This window comes from Chelonia mydas, chromosome 5 (assembly GCF_015237465.2).
Source record: "Chelonia mydas isolate rCheMyd1 chromosome 5, rCheMyd1.pri.v2, whole genome shotgun sequence".
Lineage (NCBI taxonomy): Eukaryota > Metazoa > Chordata > Testudines > Cheloniidae > Chelonia > Chelonia mydas.
In genome coordinates, this window is record NC_051245.2 from 10,393,597 (window position 1) to 10,411,805 (window position 18,209).

General features: G+C 41.3%; 1 protein-coding gene across 1 annotated transcript in view; it reads right to left on the reverse strand.

Moving 5' to 3' along the window:
• Positions 1 to 18,209, reverse strand: part of RIT2 (Ras like without CAAX 2) — a 253,241-nt gene that overhangs the window by 122,020 nt on the left and 113,012 nt on the right. The window contains exon 4 of the mRNA XM_007060445.3: positions 1,083 to 1,274. Within this exon, the coding sequence (XP_007060507.3) occupies positions 1,083 to 1,274 (192 nt within the window). The remainder of the gene's footprint in view (positions 1 to 1,082; positions 1,275 to 18,209) is intronic.

Consider the following 18,209-nt stretch of genomic DNA (forward strand, 5'->3'; position numbering starts at 1 on the left):
TCGAGTTACAAAATTCAGATCGTGGTCCAAAGTTCCTCAAAGTGAAGGGATATTTGGATTTCTGGTTTTGTTTCAAGCCTATCTCTAAATATTTTAGATCAGGAAGGTTACTAAACTTACTAGTAACAGACCATTATGTCAGGAGTATGACCACTTATCCCATCAACTAATGCAAGCCTGAATGCCCAATAAAACATGAGCTTAGAATCTGGGAGCTACAGAGATACAGAGGGTGAGGGGAATAAAAACCTTTCCTAACACAAATATCATTGCACATAGTGACTTGCTGAAAATTCATCTATAGATAACAATAGATAAAGAAATTAAATGTAGTGAAGTCCAGTTATGTGTAATGGAATATTCTTAGTGGAATGATTGGATTCACATTCCTTCCCCCACAATATATATCACCTCAAGAGTTACATGTATTTTACAGAATATTACACAGAGCACTATTGTTCAAGGTCTCAAGCTGAGCATTATGCTACAGCTGGATTGTCACCATTAGGCTTTTGTCTCAGTCCGATTTAGGGAGAAAGTCAATGACCTGGAAATAAATGTGAAACTCTTTAGATGTTTCTCGGAGTCCCAAAACTAATTTCACTCCTATTGTTGTTTTGAATTTTCTAAGGAAGAGAAGAGGGAACACATGGGGGTGACATGCTAAAACGTGAAAAGGCAATAGGCATGCATGTGAACACAGATGCTAATGAACTAGAGAACAGCACTTTAAACTGTTATATTTTCTATACCCAAGTTACATCATTTATTTGAAGTTCAATTCTACTCGGTATAAATGGCATCCTGGGTTTCCATGTTTGATATGTCAGTAGCTTCCAGAGCAAATATGATCAGTTTACAAAACCTGCTAGCTGTGGATATGAGTGGATTAGGCTCCTTTAGAGTGAAAAGGGTCATAGAAATTAATGGTAATATTTATCTTAATTTATTAACAATCCTGGTGCATTGCTCTTTGATCCAGGCCTATTCTGGGGAAATAATTCTCAAAAGTACCGTATGACACATGCTGCATAAATGCCTAACATAGCAGAGGAAAAGGAACAGAAAGAAACTTCACTTACCTGCCTGAACTCCTCAAGATCTATTTTGTTTCCCACCAGCACCAATGGGATGTCATAAGTGTGCCGGACACGATAAATGAGCTCCTTAAACTCTGCAGCTTCCTGAAAGGATTGGCGGTCTGTGATGGAATAGCAGATAATGAAACCCTCTCCACCTCGCATATATTGGTCCCTCATGGCTGTGAATTCTGCCTGCAAAGTAAGAACGACATGCTCTATAATTTAGTAAACAAAATAATCCGCCTATAAATAATGGATGTGATGAGAGTTTTTCTAGCATAATTTTAGATTGATTGTTTACTTTTTTTAACTAGTTCTTAGCAAAATGTAGTCTTCCTCCAGGGACCAAGACAGCAATTTGTCTCTGGGTAATTCACCTCCTAGTTTTTCCTTAGGCAATTTCTTTTTCACAGATGAGCAATCTTATATTGATTCCTAATATTTCTTAGTCTCATGTTTTTCTAGCTTCTTCCACAATATCTGTATGTTGGTGTATGTGGAAGATGCTTACTACACATTGGATACCGACAGATAAGAAGTGAAGAGCACCTGGATCTTATTCCTAAAGATAGCAATTTTAGACTTCAGAGGGGCAGCCATGTTAGTCTGGATCTGTAAAAACAGCGAAGAGTCCTGTGGCTTGCAGGACTAACAGACGTATTGGAGCATGAGCTTTCATGTGTGAACAGTCACTTCGTTTAGACTTGTCTCCTGTCTATAGACTTGATCCAGAGCCCCATCATGTCAAAGGAAAGACTCCCATTGACTTGAATGGGCTTTGGATTAGTCCCTAGAAGACTTGATACAAGAAAAAAAACATAATAAAACTTCTATTTTTCATCTAGCACCTCAAAAGACACCAGTTTCCATTCCAGTGTGGAACACTATCACTAAAGATGGGTGAGCTACTTTGAATAAAATAAAAACTGTTCCAAAAATCTACCCCAAACACAATGGGAACTTTTTTTTGCCACATTAGCATTATTTTTAAAGATAGCTTTTGGTTCAGAACCATATGCATTGGTCTTGCTCCCCTGGAAATTAATGAGTATTAACTCAGAGTACAACATTTGGAAAATCTTAAGCTTTGCTGTTCAAAAAACAGATCCAATTATTGCCCCCTGAGATTGTTTTGGATTTTTTTAAACAACTTTCATTTTCAAGTGCCTTTGTTCTTGATCACAGCCTGGAATAAAAGTGAAAGGGCCCCAAATCCTATGACAACAGTTGGTCCGAATGAGAATTCTCATGACAGAACTTATTCTCACAAGATTTCCATACTCAAGAGGCTCTAATAAAGTTCAGAATACACCTATAAATGTTGGAGTGCCTCTGTAAGCTGAACCTTTTACCAACCCGAGAATTTAAATTAGGATTTTCAAAGTAGCCTAAGGGAGGAAGGTCCCTAACTCTCACTTAAATTCAGTGGAAACTGTGCATCTAAAACCTTTTGCCCCTTTAAAGTTATCAGCATTAAGCATCTCTAAAGTATTTAACTAGGCCATATGGATTACCATCATCCACAATTGATGGCTCTATACTTGTTGACCATTATCCTGGCCAGGGTTCCTTCCCCACTCTGAACTCTAGGGTACAGATGTGGGGACCTGCATGAAAGACCACCTAAGCTTATTTCTACCAGCTTAGGGTAAAACTTCCCCAAGGTACAAACTCTTTGCCCTTGGAGGGTACACTGCCACCACCAAGTGATTTAACAAAGAATCAGGGAAAGGACCACTTGGAATTCCTATTCCCCCAGAATATCCCCCCAAGCCTTTATCTCCCTTTCCTGGGGAGGCTTGAGAATAATATCCTAACCAATTGGTTACAAAGTGATTACAGACCCAAACCCCTGGGTCTTAGGACAATAGAGAAATCAGTCAGGCTCTTAAAAGAAACAGAACCTTATTAGGAAAAAAAAGGTAAAAGAAGCACCTCTGTAAAATTAGAAGGGAAGCTAATCTCACAGGGCAATCAGATTTAAAACACAGAGGATTTCCCTCTAGGCAAAAACTTTAAAGTTACAAAAAGAAAACCAGGAATACACCTTCCTCTCAGCACAGAGAAAATCACAAGCCAAAACAAAAGTAAAATAACACATTTCCTTGCTAGTACTTACTAATTCTAATGGAGTTTGATTGCTTTCTTTCTTGATCTCTCTCCGGCAAGCACACAGAACAGACAGACAAAAGCCTTTCTCCCCCCCAATTTGAAAGTATCTTGTCCCCTTATTGGTCCTTTTGGTCAGGTGCCAGCCAGGTTACCTGAGCTTCTTAACCCTTTACAGGTAAAATGATATTGTGCCTCTGGCCAGGAGGGATTTTATAGTACTTTATACAGGAAGGTTGTTACACTTCCCTTTATATTTATGACAATCCCTTATTGTGATCCATCCTTTAATAAGGAGTTTCTCACATATTTCAGAGTACTTTATCTCCACAGGGGAAAAGCTCATACATTTATCTCCAGACTAGCAGATTAATAGGTGGCTTTTGGGTGAAATACTGTGTCAAATTTACTAGAGCTTGTCAAAACTTGGAATTTCCTTCCAAGATATTGTAAAACCATTAGATATTATATATTGTAAAAAGTTGAAACAAAGTTGTCAAGGTTCCTCCCCCACTCTGAACTCTAGGGTACAGATGTGGGGACCTGCATGAAAACCTCCTAAGCTTACTTTTACCAGCTTAGGTTAAAACTTCCCCAAGGTACAAATTAATTTTATCCTTTGTCCTTGGAATAACCACTGCCACCACCAAACTCTAACTGGGTTTACTGGGAAACGTAGTTTGGACACGTCTTTCCCCCCAACATCCTCCCAACCCTTGCACCCCACTCCCTGGGAAAGGTTTGGTAAAAATCCTCACCAATTTGCATGGGTGACCACAGACCCAAACCCTTGGATCTTAGAACAATGAAAAAGCATTCAGTTTTCTTACAAGAAGACTTTTAATAGAAATAGAAGTAAATAGGAGTAAAGGAATCACCCCTGTAAAATCAGGATGATAGGTACCTTACAGGGTAATTAGATTCAAAACATAGAGAATCCCTCTAGGCAGGTCCCCCCTAAGTTACAAAAAAGACACACAGACAGAAATAGTCATTCTATTCAGCAAAATTCTTTTCTCAGCCATTTAAAGAAATCATAATCTAACGCATACCTAGCTAGATTACTTACTAAAAGTTCTAAGACTCCATTCCTGTTCTATCCCCGGCAAAGCAGCATATAGACAGAGAGACACAGACCCTTTGTTTCTCTCCCTCCTCCCAGCTTTTGAAAGTATCTTGTCTCCTCATTGGTCATTTTGGTCAGGTGCCAGCGAGGTTACCTTTAGCTTCTTAACCCTTTACAGGTGAGAGGATTTTTCCTCTGGCCGGGAGGGATTTTAAAGGGGTTTACCCTTCCCTTTATATTTATGACAAAAGTGCTTCAAAACAAAATCTTTCACAATTGTCAAAATGAAACATCTTTATTATTTTTTATTGCATGTTTTTGTATGTTCCCAGCAAATGTTAATTTGACAATAGAGAATTGTTGCACTGGAAAATTGTTATCTGCTCAATATATACATGTGAGCAATCCCACAGAAGCCAGTCAGGTTTTTCTGGTGTAACTAAGAACAGGATTTAGCCCATAGACTTCTGCTGTGATGAACAGACAAACTACTCAAAGAGGTAAATACAGTATATAACTGTTACTGGAATATGAGGGACACAGTTTTTTTTCTGATAATTGGGAGTTTGGATAACTGGGGGGGGCAGGAGTCATTCAACTGGTGGCAGGGGCGGGGGAGGCTTCCCCTCTGGCCAGAGGCTCATCCTCTTTGCAGTCATGGCCAAAGGTCTTTGCTCTACCCACCAGGACCACAGCCTCCCTCCCTGCAGCTGCAGAGAATTTAATGTCACTGGCCCTGTGGCAGCACAGGGAACCCACTGCAGCTCCACTATGATGGCCCAGCTCACTCCCTCTCATGACAGGTGGGCTGCAGAAGGCTCCATACACCACCACAGGAGCCATTCAGAAGCAACGTGGCCTCCACCATGGCTGGGGACTGGTCCTCCTCTCAGTCCTGACCTGGGGTCTCTGCTCTATTATCCAGACCTCCACACTATCTGAAGCCCTTTCTTGTCCTCCATAAATCTCATGCTTGAATGGATTCAGAAAATGGAGGTTTGGGTAATAGGGTTTCCAATAAACAGAGGTATACTGTATTATACAAGTGAAACCCCAATTGAAGTCAATGGGAGCTCCCACACACATCTAGGAGCAGAACTTGACTCAAACCATAGGCCTTAGTCCTGCTGCCATTGAGGTTGATGGCAAAGTTCCCCAGTGACTTCAGCCAGAAAGGGACGGGATACGGAGTGCTTTATTCAGGATGACTATTCCACAAGGCAAGGTTGCCACTGCCACTCACTCATTCCAAGCATTTTCCCAAAGCCTGTGCTTTCTACATTTACATTTCTACTGCCCTTTGTTTCGAGACATGGCAGTACAGTAAAGTTATGACTTAAAGGATACAAATTAGTTTGTTTATGCAACTGCTTATTCTGACATGTTACTGCAGGTAATGTATTGGACGAACTGCCAAAACACCTTTCGTGCCATGCTTGGAGTGATCCATTTTAGCATGCATTAATTATTCTATGCAAATTGGATTGAGGCAGTCCACCTGTTCATTTGCAGTTTTTCTTGGATTTTGGATGCTGGTTTCCACCTACCTCTTCTTCCCTTTGGCATGGTTGCTAATTATGGAGTCAAGGATTAAATTAAAAACCAAGAGACCTTTCTTAGATTTTCCCACTGGTTTCCCTTAATTCTGCCTAGTCACTCAGAATCCTGACATTAGAAGCATCTTCTGGACCTGAATATAAGACAGTATATAGATTTTGGGGCAGAGGTAATTTATGATACACTATAAGAGACCAGTGCTAAATTTTATTAGAGTTGGGACCAAACCAAAACCTATATCTAATCTCCTGGAGACACTGATGAAGTTTTAATTCAAGTCCAGATCCAATATCCATTGCTTACTCCATCTCTACAATGAAAAAGTTCAAAATTTTGCATTCCAACAGGTCTGGAATTTGCAAAAGTTCAGAGATGGATCAAGATCTAAGCTTTGTGGTTCCTGAAGACGTTACAAATAACTATTCAGTATTTTCCTTGGTTCATTTATAACCTAGATAACAGCACACGGTGTTCTGTACATCCTGAATGCTAATGCTTCTTTAATGTTTTCTGCTGTAAATGTGTTTGTTGGTTATTTTTTCCAGGAACATTACTGATGTCATTTGTTATGCATGAGGAAAAAAATACTGAACATTTCCACATGGGTAAATGCAAAACGGAAGAGACGAGAGTAAGTCACAAATCTTCAAAATTCTCAGAATCAAACGGAAAATTTGTCATGATTTGCAGCTTGACATCAGTTCTAATACTTATGTACTATAACTAGGAGTTTATTGAAAAATACAATAGGAAAGTGATTCCATTTCAAACGATTTCCTATTTGGAATGAGTGAAGTGGTTTAGGTAAAATAAACTCCATCTAGAAACAGAACCAAATGTTTTCTAAAGTTCAAAGAATGCCACATGATTTTCCTTTAATTTTCACACAATAGATTGGATTGGGGAATGGGGGAGACAAAACACACAGATATAAGCCCCCATGCTTCAAACCATTTTATAACTAATGAAGTCAAGGAAGAAAATGTCCCTGTGGATAAGTTACACCATAATGGAATAGTCTAGGGCTTCTTGCACCTTCCTTTGAAACATGTGGTACTGAACACTGCCATAGACAGGATATTGAACTAGATGGATCTCAGATCTTATCCAGTCTAATAATTTTTGCCGTGTTTCTGGTCCAATCAGAAATGTGATGTGTCAGCAATAAAAAGCCTGTCCTCATGAAATATCCAGGTAAATCTGGTCAAGTAAGACAGGTATATGCAGTTTCAATATATATCTAGACTTCTGGACTCAAGTGAGACCCAAATATCTAAACTTCTGTACTGCTCCCAGAGGAAGAAAGAATACAAGGGATCCATCCAGCAGAACTTAATGTTGCTTGCAATGCACAACTTTAAATTGGGGCATCTCAAAACTGTCTCCTCTGAAAAGGCACATGGAACTTTCCTGATGCAAATAAGGACATAAAGAATCGCCATACTGGGTCAGATCATCTAGCCCAGTATCCTGTCTTCTGATAGTGACCAATGCCAGATGCTTCAGAGGGAATGAACAGAACAGGACAATTAAGTGATCCACTCCCTGTCATCCAGTCCCAGCATCTGGCTGTCAGAAGTTTAGGGACACCCAGAGCATGGGGTTGTGTCCATGACCATCTTGGACAATAGCCATTGATGGACCTTCCCTCTACGAACTTATCTAGTTCTCTTTTGAACCCAGTTATACTTCTGGACTTCAGAACATCCCCTGGCAATAAGTTCCATGCAGGTTGTGTGAAGCAGTGCTTCCTTTTGTTTGTTTTAAACCTGCTGCCTAATAATTTCATCGGTAACCCCTAGTTCTTATATTTATGTGAAGGGGTAAATAACACTTCCTTATTTGCTTTCTTCACACCATTCATGATTTTATAGACCTTTATCATATCCTTCATCATTCATATATTTTACCCAAACTGAACACTTCCAGTCTTTTTAATCTTTCCTCATATGGAAGCTCTTCCATACATCTCAAATTTGTTGCCCTTCTCTATACCTTTTCCAATTCTAATATCTTTTTTGAGATCTGGCAACCAGAACTACAAGCAGTATTCAAGGTGTGGGTATACCATGGATTTATAGAGAGGCAATATGAATACTGCTTGCAGTTCTGATTGCATTATAATATTTACTGTTATTTCTTTCCTAATGGTTCCTAAGATTATTAGCTTTTTCGTTGCTGCTGCATGTTGCAGATGTTTTTAGAGAATGATCCATGACTCCAAGATTTCTTTCTTGAGAGGTAACAGCTAATTTATACCCCATCCTTTTCTATGCATAGTTGGGATTATGTTTTGCAATGTGCTCTACCTTGCACTTAACACTGAATTTAATCTGCCATTTTGTTGTCCAGTCACCCAGTTTTGTGAGATCCCTTGTAATTCTTTGCAGTCTGCTTTGGACTTAACTATCTTGTATACTTTTGTATCATCTGCCAGTTTTGCCACCTTACTGTTTACCCCTTTTCCCAGATCATTTATGAATCTGTTGAACAGCATATGTCCCAGTACAGATCCCTGGGGGTTCCTGCTATTGAGAAACCAAGTCAGAATGAGGGGAAGTGACTTCCCACTGTTACCCAGCAAACAAATGGCACCAAGGACTCCTTAGTCTCAGTCCAGGGCTCTCCCCAATAGACCACACTATCAGGAGTTAAATAGGAGAAGACAGATCAAAAGCAATCGCCAAGACAGTACAGAATGTTTTGCTCCTTTATTACATACTGCAGCAACTCTGAGGACAAAATGACTGCTTCCACTGAAGTGGAGCTCTTAGAAATTTAAAGGTGCTACACATAGAAAGCAAAGGCATCACAGTTTCAAGCACCGCACTCAATACATTTTTATGTCTGATCTTGGCTTGTACCTGTCTTGGAAGAGATCAGAACCTCCTTAGGGAGCCCAATTTAATCTGAAAAATGCCCCTTTCTATATCTGCTTGTCTTGTTTTCTGCTTGACTTTAGAACTTGGAATCTGCTAACAGATGTTCTTAACCAAAGCTGTCTGCATGATTACCACAGGAGTCACTCTTATTAAGAAATTTTAAAATTTATATATATATATAAAAAACCACCACAGGGGGATTTTGCAGAAAGAGCCAGTGCATTGTCTGTCTACGACAATGAACAATCAAGGATAAAGTGAACAAGAAGGATACAGGAAGAACAAAAAAAACCCTTCAAATGACAAATGGGAGGGGGGAAAATCAAAAACTGACCCTGCACTGTGAAGACACCTGTGCAAAAGTACTGATTTAAAATTCACTTTACAGATTTGCTTTTGCAAAAGCTGACATTTTCTTAAGTTTCTGTGAGAATTTTATTAATTTGGTGAAGGTGAACTTTTACCAGAAAATGCATTTTAAGATCATTATTCTACATGCCACACCACTAAAGTCAATAGGACTTGATGGTACAATTCTCAAGTGCTTCTCGAACACCTCTTCCCTCTTATAATGAGACCCAACTTCTCCTGTTCCATCCTTTCACAGAGACTAGTCTCCATGGAATATCTCCGGGCCGGAGATATACAAGGAAGTGGACCACTAGACCATCTCCCAGAGGAGGCAGGATTTAAATAGATGGTGGTTAGTGTAAATAGTTACAGGTTCAGTTAAACTAGGGGCAAGTGGCCCAAATTAGTTACTTGAGGTGTGGAACTTTTCACAAATGAGGCCTACCAGGCAATAGCTAGGGAATGTTTTTCCCCAGGCAAATAGTTTGTAGGCAACAGTTTTGGTCAACCCAAAACAAAAGTGTGTTTTCCAGTAGTTATGGCACTTGTCAGGGACGCAGGCTTGAGTCCCAGCTCTGGAGCAGGGACTTAAATTCAAGCGTCCCACCTGCCAGGTGAGCACTATAACCACCAGGTTGTAGGGTATTCTGCGGTGGGTTGCTTTCACTCTCTCCTATAAAACTGTTCTACTTTGTATAATTATTTAAATATTTATTAAGCCAAACAGAGATAGTGAGTTTGACGCTATAGTCTGCTGATTAGGGCATTCACCTGGGACCTAGTAGATCTGGATTCAAATCCCACGGCTGAATCTGACAGTTCCCAGGGATCCCACCCCACCACAGGCTTCCATGTTGGTCTGTGCAGGGCTGACATGTAAACCTTTTGTTACATGGCTGCTTCCTTCCACAGCTTTCCCCCTACACAATTCTAATGGTGGGGAAGGCATTGCACCATCCCGAGGTAAATCAGGTGCATTTCACTTTTTCAGCACTCAGCAAAAGAACTGGCACATAGCAGCTTTGGTGCGAAAGTCTGAAAAGGTTCTGTCTCCAGCTGAAATTGCAGCCAGACTTTTTCCATTACAAGAGTCAAGGTGGCAATCCTGGAATCTGCACTGGCACATTTACACCCAGGTGCCATCTGCACTGATTAATGCACATCAATCTGCCACCAGTCACCAGTGTAAGCAAAGCTGCAAGAGCACTGAGCAACATTAAAGCCCCATCACTTCACCCTTCTCCTCCTGCTTTCTCCTCCCACCAAAGCTAACTTTCAGAAGATCAGGAACAAAATCTGCTGTACAGGGAAGGAGAATGAAAGGAGTTTGCAGCAGGATACCAGGCCATCTGAAACAAACCAAACCATCTGCCACTCAGCTGAAAGGGAAAGTGAGAATTTGATAAAAGTGCAGATATAGAGCAGAACAAGAACAGTAGCTATGGCTTAAACACTGGGGGCCTGATACGGATTTACACTAAGGCTCCTTTTCATTGCTCTGGCAGTAAAATTACACCTGTTTAAAGGCTCCTTTACACTGCTTTGGCAGGGTGCCAAAACAATGTGAATGGGTCTTACTGTAAATCAGAATCAGTGCCTGGGTCTGCAGTGGAGGTGGATTATTATTATAATCAGTCCATTGATTGGTGATCAGTCTCCCTCTCTCCATAGAATTACAGGAAGGAATCTTTCCTCATCTTTTCCCATTATAAAGAGCATTGTGCTCCTTGCTATCGTTAATTTGTGGTGGGGGCAAAGAATGCATTGCAAAGGTTAACATTGTACAGCACAAAGTTATCACGAAAGATAATCTCTGTTCCCAACAAAGTATTTTAAATCTGAATTTAGTTCAGATGACATTTTGTAACGTCTGTGGTATGATTCTCTTAACTCAATGAGGCTAAAGCAATAAAAAACTGGGGTAAGTAATAGCAGAAATGAACTCCCGTGGTTTGGAATGTAACAGGCAAGTTCAGCTAAAACCATCCCTTGCAGTCCATGGGGTAGATTTCTCTCTCTCGCACACATTCCATTGAGCAGGTTTCCTGCTCTCAAAGAAGAAAATTAATAGAGCTATTGAAGCAGAGACCCTCTAACTTTTCAAATGATATATGCATAATACAAAAAACATGTATTTTTCCTCCAGACCATGAAGAGCAGAGTTAATGGAGCTGACCTAAGTGCTGAAATTAAAAAAGTTCCACTATACATACGCACACACACAGAGAAAAGAGGACTTGGAATGGGGGTAAATGTAATGCCAAAGCAGAGTAAATGTGCCTTAGTATAAATGAGGTTTTAAAGGCAGAAGGGACCATTATGACCCTCTGTCCCCTGTATAACACTGGCTGTAGAATTTCACCTAATGATTAACTTCAGAGGCAATTGAAATAAGAAGCAAGTTGCCTTATTTCAGATCCTGATAAATAACAGGTGAACCTCTAAGTGCTGGAAGCTCAGCTTCTAATTGGATAAATACCCACATTACATCCTAATCTCCTGAGTCTGCACAAAAAAAGGCTACAAATCTCAGGCAAATAAGCTCCTTCTTGAGGTTTCTGATACATCATTCTTCCCACTGTTTTCCTGGCCTTCTCATCCCAGCTAGAACCCAGTAGCGCTTTAGACTTCTATAAAGGATTGGGTCATGTTTGGGTCTAGAAATGGGCAGCAGTGCAGGGACATGAGTTCTTGTTTTCCCCTCAGTATAGGGCACTTGTCCCTCATCCTGGCTATGCAGACTGGGTATCCATAAGTACCTGAAAAGTACCTTTTCTAACTTCAAAAGCCTTTAAAGGAAAGCTTCCATCAATATTTGGACAGAATGAATCCAGAGACATTGGGGTTTGGGTTCTCTCTCTAGAGGGTTTTATACCATGTCCATTACCACAGCATCAGGGCATTAGTAACAGCTTAATCAAAGAGAAAAATAAATTCTGAGACATTATGTAGAGTCCAAACCTGTTCTCACTTATTACATCTTGTGACCTTGATTAGACTCTTTTCTATCTAAACCAAGGTAGGGCTAGGGCTATGGGTTTTGGGGGGATATAGTAGGGGCAGGCATGGTAGAAGCAAAGATCCATGGTCTCTTTTGACCACATGTGCCTGCACTAGATATACGCCTGAACTGGAACACCAGATCCAAATACCCTTCAACTTGGGAAGTTACGGATATGGATCAGAATCTACGTTTCAGCTTTCTAGCCCAGGATCATCCTTACTTTCCAATTACCACCACCTCTTCCCGCCCCACACACTTTTAGTGTTTCCAGCCACAGAAACCCTGCTGAAGTAAGCCCCACTAACCATTAGTACAGGTTCCATTTTCAAACAATGGTGCCTTTACTTACATCTTGATTCACCTCGTTTTTCTGGTTGTGCTGCCCCAGTGGCCAATAGAAAACCATTTTATTTCACAAATATTTTTCTTAGTGTTGCTCAGTGTCAGGGAGACTGCACAGCCAGGCTGGCTTATAAAACAATTGTGCTCCCAATCAGTAAGGATGAAAAAATAACAAGGATCCTTCCCACAACAGAGCAAAGAAGCAGAACAAAGCCCTACAAAAAATAACAGAAATTGCAAAACAGCATGACAGCAGCCCTTCTGTGTACTAAAGAGGCTACTAACTAACCAGCTCTAGCGTTCAGATCGCCATTCCAGAACTAGCTTCTCTGCACCAGGGTTCCTGTTTCCACTCTGGTTCCTGGCCTCAGGTGACTAGGCATTCACCAATTTGCTGCACCTATGCTGCAAGTGTAGCTGTATTAATCAAACTTTTCTTAAAGTGGCACACCTCCCTGTCATACTCAATAATGAAAATATACCCTCTCTCATCTGGGAGTCAACACAGGCTTTCCATTCACCCCAAAACAAGGCTGGAAGCATTAAATCAATTCTCCACACTAGCAATAAAACACCTTGAAGCAACAGTCCCTAGCTCAGCGAACTGTCTTTTTCTTTCATGTTAATGCTCATGGCTTCTTCTGTGGGAATAAACACTTTTATAATTTTCTCTTAAATGCATTCACTGAAGCAAACTTCATTGTTAACTATCTCTAAACACCAAGGTGCATTTCATTTATTGCATGCCATAAAACACTTCCCCCCTCCTAATTTGTATTCAGGCAAGAAAAAAACAGATTTTCATCTTTTATTTAAAAAAATGCATCCTAAGTGGTAAAGGGAAGGAATTAATTGCTCAGTAAATATATTTTAGTAAACAGCAGAATAACAGAAGTGTAGTGGTAATGCCTGCAGCTGGCAGGGAAAGGCTCACCAGGGATTAGAACAAGACCATGTCAGCTCACACAAGGAACACAGACTTACAATTTTTCCCAGTGTGGCTCAGCAAAGGTAAAACAGGAGGCCATGGAATCGACACATTGATGTTCTGATAAGTGACTCAGAATGACATTCTGGGCTTGCATATTTACTGCCTTGTGGTGACTTCCACATCCAGTTTGCTTACCTTACAAATCCCAAGAGATGGTAGCTCCCCTCCCACCCCCAAGCTGCAAACCTAACCTGGGATTTGAATATCAAGCTGGGCTTTTCTTTGTCTCTTACAGCATGTCATCATCACACATAGTGAAATTCCAGCCACTGAAATTTAGCTAAGCATTTTGCTGAGGCTTGGACACCTGTTCTAGAAATCATAATAGTTCTGAATTGTGAATAAAACTTTCAATATAAAGAAACAGAAATAGCTCTTCTTTAGTTGTGTTGATTTTGTGTTGATCACAGCATTAAAGTCTGGTATGATTCTATGACACAAATGGCATGATTGTCCCATTGCCCTTACACCATATGTAATCATTTACACCAGTGCAAAGTAGGTGTCCAATACTACCATTCTTTTCTGACAGGTTTCAGAGTAACAGCCGTGTTAGTCTGTATTCGCAAGAAGAAAAGGAGTACTTGTGGCACCTTAGAGACTAACCAATTTATTTGAGCATGAGCTTTCATGAGCTACAGCTCACTTCATCGGATGCATACTGTGGAAACATATTTACATGTTTCCACAGTATGCATCCGATGAAGTGAGCTGTAGCTCAAGAAAGCTCATGCTCAAATAAATTGGTTAGTCTCTAAGGTGCCACAAGTATTCTTATCTGATTTCATCTTGCACTAATTAGGCCCACAGGGAACAGACAATGAAGGCTGAATCTCCTCTCATCTAAACTACCTATCTAGCTATGTATGGGTTTAATCTTCTTTTGTTCATCCCTCCACTCAGTGGTTTGTGCCATGCACATAACCATGAGGTCTGGGCACTGGTGTAAGTCAGGAATAGTTTCACTGAGATCAATGGAGTCACACTGGTGTAAGTAAGAGGGGATGCAGATCCTATATTCTGTTGTTAGGACATGGCCATTTTTACATGGTCTCATTTCTGACCATGACTGGATATTAAAGTTAAAAGATGAGTAGAGTTGGTCCAACCAATTAAAAACCTTTGCCATCCTGAGCTGTGACAGTGGACCCCTAGAAGATAGGAGTGTGTGAGTGGAGATATCCAAAAGGACAAGAATGAAGGAGAAGTCCTGCAATATTAAAGCTTTGAAAAGCAACAGTGCTAGTTTAAAGTCAATTCAATCCTTTTAAACAGCCCATGTAAACCACAGGGTAATTATAAAATAATCCAACCATTGAACAAACCTATTGCTGCATTCTAAAAAGTGGAGCACAAATTATGGAGTCGTCTAGTTGAGAACCTTTCTTATAGGGAATGATGGCAATCGAGCCTCATCACCCGAAGATATATACTGATATTGAGAGGTGATTGATGCATATAGGTGGTCCAGTGAAATCGTGTAGGGCAGGCATAGTGTACATAAAGGAACTTAAGGATGCAGAAAAATAATATTAGCAAGAACTAGAGAAAGGGTGGTCTCGTGGTTAGGGTGCTAGCTTGCAATTCACAAGACTAGGGTTGAATTCCTTGCTCTGCCCCTGACGTCCTGTGTAACACTGGGAAAGTCACTTAGGGTGGGATTCACAAAAGTACTTATGTGACTAACTCTGGCATTTAGGCACCATAACCCCTGATTTAGGCCCCACTGCAATCCACAGAACCCTGCTTGGCCGATGCCAAATTTCCAGAGTAAAAGTTCCCTTGGAGCCCAAGTTTCTGCCTCTGGACATGTGCACTGCTGCCTCACCCTAAGTGTTCAGACACCTGTCTAAGCCCAGAGGGATGCACAAACTGGGGAAGGAAAGGTATTCGTCCACCTTTCTCAATGTGGAGTCCAATCTGCGAAGCATGCTCAGAGACCACCTACTGGAGCAGGTCCCGTTCCAAATTTGGCCAGAAGAGGAGGTGCTGCTACCTACCCTGCAAATTCCAATCTAATGGTTAGAGCACTCACCTTAAGTGTGGGAAACTTAAGCCTGAGGGAGAGAAGGGTATAAATTGGGGTCTCCTACCTCTCAAGCACATGCTTTAACTGCTGAGCTGTGGGATATTCTGATGGGGGGGTCCCTCAATCTCCTCTATTGAAACTCTTCCCCTGGATAAATAATTTAAAGAGTCATTGGGCAAGAGAGAACAAGTATGAATGACTCTGTAGCCTGGTGTTTAGGATACGGAGATGGGAGACCCAGGGTCCAGTATGCTCCAATAATTCTTTAATTATTTATATGCAGTGGAATTGCTTCAACAGGAGAGATGCAGGGAGTTCTTCATCAGAATATCACACAAATTAGTGGTTAGAATACTCTCCTCCTGTAAGGTGTGTGAGACCCCCATTCAAATACTTTCTCCCTCCCAGGCTGAGGTGGGAAATGAACCTGGGTGTCCCATATCCCAGCTGTGTGCTCTAGCCACTGGGCAAAAAGCTATGAGGTGGGTGGCAGCACCCTCTCCTCCTCTGCCTGTTTTGTGTGCAGTGAGACATCCTGCCTAATGTATTCTCACAAGAAATGCCTTCAGTGCCTAACTCTCCTGACTCCCAGTGAGAGACCCCAGGCTGTGGATTGCTAGCAGAGACAGGAGCCTCCCTCCAGCCTGAAATTAGGCACCTATTTCCATGAGGTAGTGGGGCTTAGGACATTGTCCTGCCATCAGCATCTCCCATCAGGTAGCTTAGGAGGCTCACCACCTAGCGTGGTTTTTTGTGTGGATCACATTGTACAAACCAAGGGGGGAGGGATAGCTCAGTGGTTTGAGCATTGGCCTGCTAAACGCAGGGTTGTGAGTTCAATCCTTGAGGGGGACATTTAGGGATCTGGGGCCAAAATTGGGGATTGGCCCTGCTTTGAGCAGGCGGTTGGACTAGATGACCTCCTGAGGTCCCTTCCAACCCTGGTATTCTATGATGCTAAGTCTTCCTTTTAACATTCATTGTGTACGGATCCTAGGCACCTAACCCAGGCTTTGTGAATTTCAGTGTTGCTCTTGTGATTTTCTAGGTGTCTACAAGCTAGGTGTTATGATGTTCAGTTTTGCACCATTTAAGTCCTTTTGTGCACCTAGCCCTTAGTCTCTCTGTGGTTCAGCTGCTCATCTGTGAAATGGGCATAATAGTTCTAGGGTTGTTATGGGGATAAAGATGAGGCTCAGAACTATGGCACTGGGGGAGCATATGAATTCTAGGATCAGTAGTCCCAAAAGATAATGAATGATGCTGAGGGCCATCAAACCTAGTGACAAATCCTTGCCTCTGTCAGAAAAATCTGGGGGACATGCCAGGAAAAAAAATCTCATGCAGTTTTCCTTTTCTCCTCCTGCCTTAAAATAGGGGTCAGACACCAATTTGTAGCTAAGAGGCTGAAGATAAAAGAGATCAGCATGATAAACAGACCTAAATTCCTGTATAGGTACAGTCAGTATATCTGCAGATGAGCTTTTGTTCTTTCAAGAGAAGCACCTGCTGAGCAAAGTTTGTTTTGAATCCTCACACTGTTCTGGTAATTACATAAAACTGCTGTGGCAACAATATATTCTCATTAGCTATCACTCCCTAACAAAAGCAGGAGAGAAAATCTATCGGAGCTGGAGGAAGCAAGAGAAATACAAATCTGAACTAGATCTGGTGTAATAAGGATCCCATATTGCATTAATAATTTTCTTGAAATAATTCCTCTTTTGCCCTTCCTTTCCCCTTTGGAATGGTTTTCATACTCAACAGTAGCATCAGCCAAGTCAGGATTTCCCAGCACCAGAAAAAAATGGCTGAAGTGGGTTGAATCAATTAAAATACTCACCAGCATGAATACACAACGGAAACTCAAGCTGAAACATTTGCTGATGTTTTTTAATTTCATTTGCTTGCAGCTCTCTTCCTGGTTCTGCTTGGGATACTGTATCCTGAAAGACAGCTTCTGCTCTTTTGTTTCTCATGCTCATGAAATGGAAAATACCGAGAATCTCCTTAGCAAGCCTTTTCGTGTGAGATTCCCAGTGCAATCTGGCAGATTCAAAAGGTTTGGGGAGTTCAGATAAGACATGAATAGGTACCCATAGGTGCTGGAACTAGGGGCTGCTGCACCCCCTGGCTTGAAGTGGTTTCTATCATATTCAGGGTTTACAGTTTGGTTCATTGACTCTCAGAACCTCCACTATACAAATGGTTCCAGTGCCACTGTAAGTAACTCATCACTGGCACCTCAACACCTTCTTGCTTGAATGGCCCCCTCTTTCCCTTGGAACCTACTTTGGAGCCCCCATCAGCCAACCCAGCGGATATAGTGCAGCATGAGACACAGCTAACATTTTCTGAGCCATGGTTGCCTTGCACCAAAACACTTTTATACTCCCATTGATCCAAAGCCTGCAAGGTGCTCACAACCCCACTTTCTGCCAAAGGTCATACACACGGTCAAGTAGTTCTTCTGTTATGGCAGCACTGTTAAACGTGATTTTAGTGTGTACACACGTTTTTGCTCTGGGAAAAAATGTTTGCATTATTGTGAGTTTGAGTCTGGAGGTTCTGTTTTGAGGACGCTGTTGCGAGTAGCAAGAAGATTTTCTCATGCTGGAATCAGTTGTCAGTGCAGAGTTGGTTCCTGAGCATCAGATATTGGTGTCTGGAATGAGTCTTCTGAAATATGAGATTGCCTGTATGCTGTTGTGGCCACATCTGGTATATGTGTGAAAATAAAGTAAATTGTATTTAGCATATACCCAGACTCCATGTCACTGATTTCTCCTCCACTGA